Below are 13438 nucleotides of genomic sequence, written 5' to 3'. Positions count from 1 at the left end.
AGATCCGAAGAACAAAACTAATACCATCGCAGAAAACCATATGTTGTATGCAGAATTCCTTTCACAATCTTGATGCAAAATTCATGTTAAATGACTATTGCTCTCAACACCAAAAGGTTGAAAATGTCACATTACGACACTTAATTATGCAATAAATGACACTCTACTGGTAGCATTAAACCATCACAATGCATTTAACATATTTTTCTTTTCTGTATAGTCATATTTCCTTGTATATTCAATGTCCTCCAGTTTTGTTACATTCAGTTGATCAGTCTTCTAAATCAAAAGTTTAAATAACGAAAGCTCTCGTATCACTGCTAGTAAATTCACAGTCTTCATCGCCCTCAGATTAAAGATTGTCTTCTGAAGCAGCAAGTTTCATGTGGAAAAAATCATTTTTCACCTCAAGTCCAGAGTCCTGAATTGTAAACATCATACTTGCACACTCCTTCAATCTCAGCAGTCCTCGGAAAATAAGGAAGCCGCACATTTGCAGATTCAACGTTTGTCTCACACCTGTGAAAAATGCAGACACTAGCATTTGAAATGTGAAGAAAGAATTGAGTATTTATTCGCACCCTTCAAAATAGCTCTTGTATGTTTAATGATAAGGATTTAACACGATATCCCATAACCAAACCACTAATTACAAATGTGCGGTATCTTTGCATGACCTCGCCTGGTAGAGGTTAATACAGTAAGACAATTTAGATATGTTCATCCATATTAATTCATGGATCACTAGCTTCCCTCCCTGCAACTCTGCCAATGCCTCCAAATAAAATGCAGATCATATATTTACAACTATTGCATACAAAAGAAAAACATATTACAATGTTAAAATTGCAAGCGAATTCTCCTATTAACCCCTTAATGACAACGCCCGTACATGCATTGTTTTCAATGGATTTAGGGACCGCCCATTGTCCTTAAGGGGTTAAAGTGTGCAGATAAGCCTCTGTGCCGAAATCTACATAATGGGTTGTTTTCAGTAGCAGTGTTCTTACCTCTGTAGCTATCACACATTCATTCCGTTCTTCTGCTATCATATAAATTGATTGGTACATTGAATCTCTTGGAGAACATATCGTTGATATTCTACACTCTGGCTTTTCACTGCAAACAGATAAATAATTTCAATAAGAAACCCACCAAACATACCCGACATTAAAATTATTAAAACCCCAATAAAAGCCAACGGTGTCCCAGACACCCAGACAATGTTAAAAAACTAAAAGAAATATTAACTAGATCCAACTATTACTTCTTATGTATACCCCCACCAAACCAGCAATATATATACAATGCATGGCTGCTTTAGCAGAATATACAATCTGAACATTTGTCATTTTTATTATTCAATTATTATTACTACCAGAAAACTGGCATTATTTTTCATTTCAGACTTTTTTTTACTTAAGAGTTTGCCTAGCATGAGAAACGAGCAGTGCTACTTTCCCACCATTAGTATCCTACATTCTGGTAGGTAGCAAATGTTATTCAATGTCATGAAGAAAAGACAAAAAATATTGCTTAGGTAAATGTATTTTTCAAACTTGGCCTATAATATTTTTTTCTGGTTGTATTATGTATCAATGTTATTACAAACTAATTTTACTTAAATTACAAAAGCCCCAAGGGACATTCTTTAATTCCAAATAGTTCAGTACCTATTGCGTTAGAAAATAAAATGGTTTCTTAACATCTTTTGCTTTGTACAGGTTCATAAGTAACACATATACCAGTAAAGAAAATTAAAAAATTTAGTAGCAGTCTAACCTGTGGAAACTCAGTGGAAACTTCTCTTCTTCAAAAGACTTTTCACTTAAATGGAATTTGTCACCTTTTCCAATGACGCTACTGACACCTCTTATATGACCATTAGTAAGGTTACAGTCTAGTGAGTGGTTCTTCATTTTGTAGTTTGATTTCTGTAGACCACAGTCTACTTCTAGATCTTTCTTCTTGTTTATGTTCTTAAGCTGTTTTGGTGGAATTAGATTGTCTTTTTGAAAATCAGATAAATTATTCATTGCTTTACTGTGCTGCACTGGTTGCTGACGAAAGTGCTTGACAACCATTAAGATCATACACATTAAGACCAGGAGTCCAACCAAACCAGCACCCATAAACACAGCAACCCAAGGAAACTCCCAAACTTTTTTTGTAGTCGTGGATCCAGAGGATTCACAAAATCTTCCACTGTAGTTGTCAAGGCATATACATAAAGGGAAACTGTCGTAGGGCCCCATATGGCAGGTTCCACCATTCTTGCAGGTATTGGGAGTGCACTCAGGGATTAATTTATCACAGGTCTTGCCAGTAAATGCTGGAGGGCACTTGCAGAAGAAATCACCAAGCAGATCATAGCAGGTTCCTCCGTTTGAACATGGATGACTAGCACAGTCATTTATGTTAATTGAACAAGTTGGTCCTGTAAATCCATAAGCGCAGTGGCACAGTCGAGTATAACCATTAATAAGACATTGTCCACCTGCAACAAAATAATAAAAATCAATACTAATAAACACATAGAAAAAATGAACATAGAGTCACAGAATTTGAAGGCAAACATGAGCCAGCCTATCTAGTCTGCCTTTTTTTCCTGATTTAGAACTTTATGAGTATCCCATTCGTGTTTAATTTCCCACACGCAGTTAGCCTCCATAATTTCATTTCCTTATCCATGAGTTTTAAAATAGCTTTATACTTGTTTTTTTTAGTGCAAAATGCTTGATATTACCTTTATGTAGTAAAGAGGATCTGACACTTCCCAAAATACTATATTGTGTGTATATACAATGGGGAAAGATTTTGTTAAATTTTATTTTTGTTAATCAGTGAGATTATTCCATAATTTATTTTATCTCTACCCTCCTGTTAAGTAACAGATTGTAGTTAATTGGAACAGCAACCTGTGTAAGACTGGATAAAAGGGTTGGTGATAACCATCAGGATAGAATGTTGCTTAGATGAGGTTGTCATCACCCAAGGTTCCATAAGGTTAACAAAGTATCACAAGAACAATTACACTGATTAATAAACAAAAAAAAGCACAAGCTAAAGCAAAGAACTCTGTTGAAGACAGTTCCCCTTTATTATTATATTTATATGTGTAGAAAAAAGCAACCACGACATTATACAGCAGCTATTCATGAAACAAAAAACAAGTGGTTAAAACACATGGTTAAAGTCATTTTTTGTGATACGTGTTCAAAAACAAAAACAAAAAAACTTTAAAATACACACCATTTAGGCAGGGATTGTGGGTGCATCTATCAACTTTTTTCTCACAGTTATTTCCAGTGAATCCCAATGGGCAGTGACACGAGTAGCTGGCGCCCAGTTCTCTCTCTCGACAGGTACCACCATTAAAACAAGGGGAATCGGCACAATTTAACACAGTGTTTTCACAGTGGGTTCCATAATACCCCTGAGGACACTCGCATACATAGCCACTTTCAACATCCTAAAGAAAAAAAACATAACACAGACTTAGTAATACCACAGGGTAAATCTATTGTTCATGATAAAAAAGTATACAGCCCATTATTTCAGAAGCAAATGCTGGTAACAGTATAAGGCTCAATCTTGTAATGTAACAAAACTAGGCATGCTGGTGTAAGGGAAATGCAGAAGTCTGATTCTGTCTATAGAATGATTAATGAATTAACATGGAAATAAAACATTCCTGTATCAGATAAGCCACGCTTCTTGGGTATAAATCTAATTTTATCATTCCAGTCCACTGCTGCTTCACCTCCCTTCTTAAAGAGAACTCCTACCATTATATCATGGTAATGCATATACTGTATTTGCTCGATTATAAGACGACCCTGATTATAAGACGACCCCCAAATCTGAATATTAATGTAGGAAAAAAAGAAAAAGCCTGAATATAGCTGCGGGGGATCTGGATCTTAGTCTCATAGTCAGACCTATTTGAGGTCTGATTATAAGACGACCCCGATCATAACACAGGGGTATTTAAAACCTCGTCTTATAATCAAGCAAATAAGGTAATAGCTGTGTGTTCCCCTTACGTTTTTGCAGTGTCCTCGCAAATTCTTTCTACAGAACACCCCCTCCCATGTGCATTTGTCCCTTCTCCTGCTATTTTCTGTGCACATGACAGCTAATACATGTTCAGCTAATACACCCTGCATATGATATATTCACTTACGGTCAGCCCCAACCCTTGTTTTGACTGATTTCAATGGGAAACCATAGGGCAGACCACAGAGTGGGGCAGTATTTTGTAAATGTTTGTACTTTAATAGGCATTATTCTTTAGAAGGGCTGTAAGGGACACTAAACTGTCTCCTTAAGGCTACTCTTTAGTGCGTGTCTCCCCCTTACATACAAATGCTCTTTGTACTCCTTCCGGTCCATGCCATATATTAATTGCCTAATTTACAAAACTAATCACTCTTAAAGAGGTTGAAAGAACTAGGTACATGGCTCCTAAACTGATAGTGTCTCTCTTCTGTGCATATAGACTATGGATATTTACTTTCCTGGCTTTAAAGGATGGCTCCAAATTCAGTTTACTGTTTGGTTAAATCTGTCTTAAATTCTAACAACCATGATATTTTGTATCACAACATTTCAGAGATTTTACATTTTTTTTTTAATAAGGTTTCTTACCGTACAACTGCCCCCATTCCTGCAAGGATTACTGTCACATTCATTAATCTTTTCCTCGCAGTTGACGCCAGTAAAACCTGCCCGGCAAGAACATGTGTAGCTGCCCTGTCCAGTATTCATACACGTGGCTCCATTTTTGCATGGCTTATGGTGGGTGCAGTAGTTTAAATCTGTAATACGACAAGCATATAAATACCAAGCAGTTCATGAAGAAAGAAAATCACTACATAAATCATAACCTTCACATTGGAGAACGCGCTACAGCAGAACCAGTTTTTATTGTTTGACCACTTCTTAAGCAGACAGACATAGTATAGACATTATTAAACGGTGAGGTCCAAGTTGTATCAAGGTCACTACAGCGCACATAAATAGTTTTTAAGCAGGCTAATATGGAATACTAACATTTGTTTTATTAAAAATAGAATATTAATACATAAGGAATAACAAATACAGACCTTGATCACAGAAGAGGCCACCCCAACCCTCATCACAGATGCACTGCCACTGGATTTGACAAGTCCCGTGTCGACATCCATTATGAGGAATACATTCATTGCAGAAACGTCCTTGCCAGCCTGAATGACAACTAAAAGAATACAATCTTTATCAAATCAGGCACTGGTTCTAAACAATCTTTGCTAAAGCCTGAATAAATGACAATAATGTTTTGCTTCTAGTATCATACATTACCTACATAACTACCTACATAACTACACGGACTGTAATTTGGAAACAGAAATAACACAAATTCCTGGGTCCCTGTTGTTGAGCCCTCCCTTCTATTCATACATATCATACATCGGGTCAGAATGCCTTCTGTGTCTCTGAATATGTCATTCCACACATGGGAAACCCAATCATATGCAGTTATATTATGGATCCAATAAACCCTAGCTTTGGACATAAGCAGTTCAGCCATATTATAGACACAATTACAAAATTGTTGTTGGAGGCGTCAGCATCAAAGCATGCATCAAGAGATCATGAGGGTCCCCTAGGACCAGGCCACAGACCAGGCAGGGGCCTATGTTTAAAGAAAATATTTCAGTGTCCTATTTGTTCATCTTCCTCGTATGGTTTCTGTGTGGGGCCTAAACCATATATCAATTTTACGACACAGTGTCACAGTACTTGCGCATATGCGCTGTTTTATCAAGCTTGTGTAAGCTGCGGTTTTTACTGAATGAAGGCCATAAATGAAGCAACACCCAGAAGCATATTCTGGTCTAGGCTATGCTTAGGTTGGCAGATCTAGACAGGGAGCGCAGCCTTTGTGCCACATTACCAGTGCCAATTCACCTATTGGGTGATCAGATTCCCTGGTGGGATGCAGCTCATTTACAATATGTTGTCATCCCCAGCTCTGCATTAGTATATGATGTCATGCCACAGCAGCTAAAAAGAGGACCCATGTGAAGATGAGGTAAGTCTTTAGCTTGGCTTTGGCTGCTGTCCACATAAATACAACTCTGCAAACGCTGCGTAGACACGAGTGGGTATTTAAAATAACCTTATTAACTTCAACCACCAAGGTGAGGCTCAGCTTTATTTAGATTTAAATACATATTATTGTGGTGTCCTGGTTTACCTGGTGACACTTACAAGATTTAGTTTAATAGAGAGAAAGGAGAGGGGAGAGAAATACAACAAAAAGGACAGAGAATAAAAAGAGTGAGAGGAAGAAGAGGGTGATATGAGGTAGAATGGAGAAATACAAGATTAATGAATGCAAAGTAGAGAAAAAAATGTGAATCAGAAGAGGGAGAGTAGAGAGAGAATGGTGAAAACAGAATGGAGAGAGGCAGATACATTCTTTCTGGGACACAAGGTGATTTATCTTGGACAGGTGACCATCGTACCTATTATGCTTGTTTAGCAAGTATTGAACCACTTCTGCCATTCTCTCATAATCTCACAAAAGTTTTGTTTATGTAGATTGTTTACAATTTGTCGAATGCATTTTTCTCTACTCGTTTACGGGTGTTTTGTTGCAATGAAAAAAAAAATATGAAAACTAAATCACCTAAGTGATGTCTTGATGTACAAATACTAAAACCCATAAAACGAATTGTTGCTTTCTTGCATTGTGTGACATGACTTGTACAAAAGTCACATATTATTTTAGAAATAGTACAACATGCAGATACTTTGTGCTTCTCACCTGCAGTGTCCTTTTTTCATATCATTTTATTAAAAAAGTTATGTTTGTAAATGATGCCTAGAAGTAAGATTCTACTCACTTGCATTCTCCAGGACTCTTGCAATATCCATTTTGCTCACTACATCCTTCCAGACATATCGCTGTGGAAACAGATGAAAGCGAGTTGGAACTTCAGCGAATACAGATGGCGCACTTCATGTTTAGCATACACAACTTAGACTGAACAGAACTTACCATCCTTAAACATACATTTATTAATAATTGCAAACCTATTTTTGTCTGTGCTTTGTGAAGTACTCATCATGCTATTAGTAACAAATGCAGGGGTAGTTTGTGATGAAATACCATCCCAGAGGTTTTATTTTTAGTAAATGCCCTCTCGGTGGCATGTCCCAAACCCTTCCATTATATTCCATCTACTTTTACTAGATCTTTTTCTATTTTGGCCCAATTGAAGGTATCGGCTTCAACACAGACTCAATCTTCTCTTGGGCCAATATGGCTATATTTACCCTTTATCTAGTATGTACAGCCTTATTAATGTTATTATTATTTCCTTTATTCTTTTAAAGATGCTATTTTTTTTTACTGATACTTTGGAGTTGACAAGTCCACTTTAAGTTTTTATGTAAAAAGATCTTGAATTGATAACTTACAGTACGGGTAGTCCTCAAGTAGACATCCAACAGTTGTTGGACATCCATGTCCAATAGTTCTGAGACATCATCAGTTGGACAACTTCTTTTCAACTACACATGGTTTACATTTATTTGGTTACCAGTATTTTAGGTTTTAACACCAATGCAAGCTACTTGAGGAATACCCCTACTGAGTTTGTTTTAACACAGCTTTCCACGCAACTGTTGCTGGTTTAAGATACAAGTACTGTTCTTGCAACAGAAGTCTCATTTTCTATCACCAATAACTAAAGAATGCTTGCACCAAATTTGCATTACCCCTTAAGGACAATGGGCGGTCCATAAATCCATTGAAAACAATGCATTTGAGCCTGTACATGTACGGGCTTTGTCATTAAGGGGTTAAATGGGTACATGTTTCTTATACTTGCAGTTTAGTTTTAATTAACCCACATTATAGGCACAGCATAGTCCTTGCAGTCTGGATGCACCCCTCTGTGACTAGCATGGCTGTTTTGTGGAAACATTACACATGTACAAGTGGGTCTTTGCTTAGTTGTCTTTTCATCAGTTTCCTTATTTCCATATGTTATATCTCAGTACCTCTAGGTCGGGAAGCTATAACCATATGCATTTCAATATTTGAACACACACTAAAAATGAGTTTGTGATTTTGGTTAGCCTTACCAAGACACGATATACTGAACATATAAATATAGATCATTACCAAGGCATGGACGCAAATTATATATAATATTATGTAATGTAAATAAGAGATGCAGAGAGCTTTAAATAAGACATCCTACACAGGTGCTCCTGCGGTAGAAGTGGTGTACTATTGGTACAGAACCTACAGGGCTCTTGTCAGGTGCAGATCAGGTCGGAGGGGCTTGCCACCAGGGACCCTGGGGAAAATGCCCCATTTGCACCATTGGTAATCAGCTCCTGGCTATTGTAATTGCAGGGCCCAAGGCTGGGGGGGGGTCCCCACTTGCCTTTTCTAAGGGTAGTTCGCTCCATAGACTCAGTCTCAAAGACACTGCTAAAAATCCAGAGACTTGAGGTCAAATCAGACACATTCACAGATATGATGATGATGAGATTGTTAGGATAATAGGTTTGTGTCAGAGTGGAGTACAAACCTAAAAGTCACAATAATGTGTATAACAATCAGCTGGGATTATATTTGAAAAATATTATCATATACATAAAATATATTATTCTCCTTCTTATCAATATGTTAATTACGTTCCTTAAATGTAAGGGTCTGCCCCCCTGGACACACCAAATATTATATTTTTAACACTGGCTGGAATATCTTTAAAAAAAACAAACAAAAAAACTATGTGCAAGGTGCAAGATTATAAAGGTAAAATATGCTAATCTACATATTTTGTTCAAATACTACATGAACAACACAGTAGGTTTGTCTCAAGGTTATTCTTGCCAAGTTACTTCCTTTACCCTAGACACAGGATTAGATTGTCATCATTTGGAACAGGGTCTCATTGTGCTTTTATTGTTCAGATTTGTATGCTGGCTGTTCGTATAAACCAACACAAGGTAAACACATAATGCGTTTCTATTGAATTGCGAACAATGACTATCTCATTGACTGTATTTGGCTTCCATCTCATCATAAATTAGCACCTCAAGTATGTTATGATAACTGTGCAAGTTTCCAATGAGTTTAATGGGGGGCAGCAAGATAGATTGCGTAAATTAGATTCTGTTATTTATCTCTACACGAAACACATAAATCTTTCATTTTTCGCTCATGAACATCTGAATCATCCACAGACAGGATCTGTATTATGGGACTACCGACAATGTCCACAAGCTGGCATATCTGAGGTAAAAAAACATGCTAAATTGTGATTTTAACCCCTTAATGACAATGGTTCAAAATGCATTGTTTTCAATGGGTTTAGGGACCGCCCACTGTCCTTAAGGGGTTAATTTAACTAAAGTGAAGTAGATAATGGTCTTTTTTAAAATTGTTATTTAAAAAAAGGTCTTGTCAATTGGGTGTAGTGAAGCGTGCATTGCTAAAAAGGTAACATTTTACATATGTGTGGTTAAAAAAGAAAAGGCATAATTATCTTACGTTCTGTGCAATATTCTCCTCTCCATCCTTTCAGACAAGACACACTTCCATCAGGTTCACAAATGTAGTGCCCAAAGTGATCATCACGGGGCTTGCAGAGTCTAGAGCAGCTTTCTCCATAGTAGTGTTCACTGCAGACAACTTTGTAAGAATATTCAAGTTTAACCTGCTGCCTTCCGAACAGGACAACTTTGGGCCCTTCTTCGCCCACATTCAGTGAATTCTGGATTTCAAATCGATTAATCAGTAGTTCTTCTTGAGAGGCACTTTGGACCGCTAAAGAAAAGGAAAAACAATTGCGTTGGAACAAAACACCAGCAAGTGTAAGGGAAAGTCACATAGTTCATACTTTGCCACCCATTAGCTACAAGGATTATGCACTCTTATTATTCCCTATTGCCAGTTCCAAGCCACAAAAAATGAGTTGAAAAGGACTTGCGGGTTTTGCGGGTTTTTAAGCACTACTTTAATGGCATTCGTCAGGACTTTTGAAATGTTCATGCAGGAATTATATGTTAGAAAATAGATAAATTGTGGAGGACCGAACCAAAAAATTAGATTAAAAACAGAACAGAGTGAACATAATTTGAAAGAATTGGATCACTAGCATTTATTGCTTTGACCTCCACTTGAGAAAAGAAAACATGGTGTGGAAGCCCACCCATATTTATTTTTTTAAGGTTTGATTATGAGATCCACCTAATTATTTAAACAATATATATATATATAGGAATAGTTGTATTAGTATTTACATAAATGTTTGAAAAAACAAAAAAATGTGTTGCTCTTGCAACAAATATACAAAACAAGTGCAGTGTTGACTTGGGAATTTGGGTTGCAGCTAAATATGCGCCCTGCAGAACAATTTTCAACGTGAGAATTGTTTTGTTGAAATATTCTCTTCCTTTATGTCAGCAAAACATCCAAAAGCCATTATTTCTTTTCCAATGGGCGGAATTTGAAAAAAGGTGTAAAATACAGGAAAAGGCAGTCAGGACAATTTGGCAGACTTCTGGTTTTCTCACCAAAGAGCGGACTTCTTTCCCACGCCAAAAATAAACGGGAGGAAATGCAATTGTGTTGGAGATTAGGTACGGAGGGATATGAAAACATGGATATGAAAACATGTATATGTCAAAGTATAAACTGATGTTTATCTTACAAAGAAAATATCTTGAACTTAGATTAAAGTTTTTCGATAAATCTGAAATTAATGCCAATTCAACATATAAACGCTTCATCCAATAATAAATGTAAGCAACTGTACATTGTAATTAGTGGAATAATATCGCCATCTTGTGTCTGTTGAATTAAAATATTTACCTGGAGAGTGAAAAGCTTCAATAATCAGTGAAAAGGTTTTCTGAGGGCAGAAAAAAGCATAAAAACACTTAACATAAATGTAAATATAATGTAACGCCAATAATAATTACAATTAAGTGCAGTATACATAAACACACAAGCAGATCATATTTATGGTGCTATTTACAGTTTAATTAATCTACTTGCATAGGGTATTACTGCTTACTGCATCTTTTTGGAAGAAAAATATATTTTAGGCCATATGGGATTTCATTTTAATGCTTTCAACACCTTACCAAACATGTTATTTCTGAGCACATAGAAAATAAAAATACAAAACAAATATTGTGTGCTTGCTGTTAATTTCTGAAACCTTTACCTTAATACATAGATCTCACACATATAAAATGTATTCATTTTTTAGTTGTGGTATAGATTATGTATATAATTTACTGTTACTTAAATGCTCAGTTCTCAAACCCAACGTGTGCTTGAAAAAATAGAAAACAGGTAAGAATATATCTTATGTAAAAGGAAGAACTCAAATATAAGGCGATAAATGACAAAATGCGGATCTCACCGGCCATGCGAAGTTAAAGGGCAGTCTGATTTTGTTGGGAAAGGAGTCGGATTCAAGAACTGGGGTGATCACACTGGCGAAGGTACAGGGTCCTGGAGATAACACCGTCTGGTAATGTTTTAAGCAAATCTTGAAGAGGGTCCTGCAGTTGGGCAAACACGACCCCCCATTTGCCAGCACCCCATTGACATTCTTAAATTCATGAAGCTCCAGCTGGAAGACACCAGAGCTAGAAACCTTTAAGAAAAATACACAAGACCTCTGATCAGATCCCCCTGGCACACAGTTTCACATCACTTAATCAAGACCACCAGGGACCTAGTAAAAAAAAAAAAAGCTTTCAATTGCTATTACCTGCTGTACAATCACTAAGAGAAACACCAGCCCAAAGATGCAATTGGGCTCCATCTTCATCTCTTTCTTGTGATTGGAAACCATCAAAAAAATGTTTCTTCGCAGGGGTTATATTCCTCAAATGTCTTAAAAAGAAAACAAAAAAAGAAGAGTACTCAAACAAAAAAAAAGAATAAAAAAAAAAAGATCTCAGCACCAAAGGCAGAGGTGTAATCCAGTTGTAGATATCTAGAGATAAATCCACCATCCAGCCATGCGGGGTTGCCTTAGAATTAATGGTCCCAACAACAGAGTAACTCCTCAACAGAGTGAACTGATTCTAGTGTTTGTTGTCCCAATAATCCTCTCCCAGTGAGCTGCGCTTGGCAAATGGAGAGCTTGCTTTTCTTCTAGCTACTTATATAGTGTTGCTGCTTTCTATCGAAAGCTCATTACGCTCCTGTCATTTACACAGCACACCGCCCCCTTTTATCTTCTGTGGAACTCCAACCCAGAATTAATGCCCTTCTGCTGCAGTGACCACCAACGAGCCTATCTGATTATGACAAAGCCAAGCATCTGTTCTTATATTTACAACGATCATATTCGTATCCCCCCCCTTACAATCAGGCTGTTTCAGGAAAAAAAAAGGAAAATCACTAATATTGTTGCAGCTTACATTCTACCCTAGAACAAGACACTGCATTACTAAGCACGTATGCAACATACATTTATTGGCAATGGAATTAATTTCTGCAATAAGTTCTCAACAACAGAAAAGAACCTTTAATTTACAATGCAGCTGGAATTGGAAAGTGGCATGAGATGATTGAGCGTGATTTGCACGGTACTTTGTCTCGAGTTATGCATTTACATTTAACGAGGTCAAAAAACATACACACACCTGGCTTTGGGGTGGCGTGTGCCACTGAAACTCCAGCTTGATTGCAATATGGGCTTATTGTTGAGTCGCGTGCCTCTCATTAAATCCAGGCACATAGAGGACCTTTCATGTGCTTGTTAAAAAGGGGAGAAGAAGGAGGGGGCACTTTGGGCAGATAAAGCTTTCAGCTGTATGTTAATGAGCACTAGCTGTCGCTCCACTATCTCAGATCATAAAGCTGTAAACCCATTGAATCACCTGTAGAAAACAACAGCTTCTAGGTTACATTGAATTACCTTTCATATCAAAATATAAATATTTAATCTAGAATGCCATTCAACCCATTGATGAATGTTTTTTTATTACTTGCTTTATATCTACAGTCTTTTGGGAGTTGTCTGGTCGGGTTGTGGCATCTGCTTTAGATATAAGCTATGTAAAAATTATATTTTCTTAGATCGTCGCCACACAACATTATTTTTTGTTAAATTTGTATCAAAGTAAAAAGCGTATTAGAGAATGTTGGTTGTTTGTTTACGGTATAGAATAGAGTATATTTTTATTCAACCTGTCTAATATACACAGTGAGGCTATTTTCCTACTTATATAACAAACAGTGGCAGCTTTAATTTATCATATTTTTTTTTTTATTTAGCTATTATCTGTCTCGTCGATGCTTATGCTGACCTGTAAGGAAAACAGACAACTGACATTTCCCCTTCCTCATCTGCTTTAACAATGGGAAGAAGGGTTCAGGACGAAGTTGTTTCAAATGTTATAG

General features: G+C 36.8%; 1 protein-coding gene across 1 annotated transcript; it reads right to left on the bottom strand.

Annotated features, from left to right (window-relative positions):
* Nucleotides 1–202: 202 nt before the first annotated feature.
* On the bottom strand, nucleotides 203–11885 carry DLL4 (delta like canonical Notch ligand 4). Its single transcript, XM_053474511.1, has 11 exons — nucleotides 11796–11885; nucleotides 11442–11678; nucleotides 10883–10922; nucleotides 9560–9835; nucleotides 6894–6954; nucleotides 5109–5239; nucleotides 4651–4820; nucleotides 3253–3472; nucleotides 1783–2497; nucleotides 1011–1119; nucleotides 203–519 (listed from the first exon to the last, which is right to left on the bottom strand). The coding sequence occupies exons 1-11, from the start codon at nucleotides 11877–11879 to the stop codon at nucleotides 514–516; spliced, it is 2049 nt and encodes a 682-aa protein (XP_053330486.1). The 5' UTR covers nucleotides 11880–11885; the 3' UTR covers nucleotides 203–513.
* Between the last annotated feature and the right edge of the window lie 1553 nt (nucleotides 11886–13438).

This window comes from Spea bombifrons, chromosome 9 (genome assembly GCF_027358695.1).
Source record: "Spea bombifrons isolate aSpeBom1 chromosome 9, aSpeBom1.2.pri, whole genome shotgun sequence".
Lineage (NCBI taxonomy): Eukaryota > Metazoa > Chordata > Amphibia > Anura > Pelobatidae > Spea > Spea bombifrons.
This window is presented reverse-complemented; position numbering and strand designations above follow the sequence as displayed.

Coding starts and splice junctions, on each gene's coding strand:
- DLL4 (XM_053474511.1), bottom strand. CDS start 11,879: ATGGTTTCCAATCACAAGAAAGAGATGAAGATGGAGCCCAATTGCATC. Junction 6,955..9,559: donor AGGAGAATATTGCACAGAAC/GTAAGATAATTA, acceptor CTGTTTCCACAG/CGATATGTCTGGAAGGATGT. Junction 5,240..6,893: donor AAGAGTCCTGGAGAATGCAA/GTGAGTAGAATC, acceptor GTATTCTTTTAG/TTGTCATTCAGGCTGGCAAG.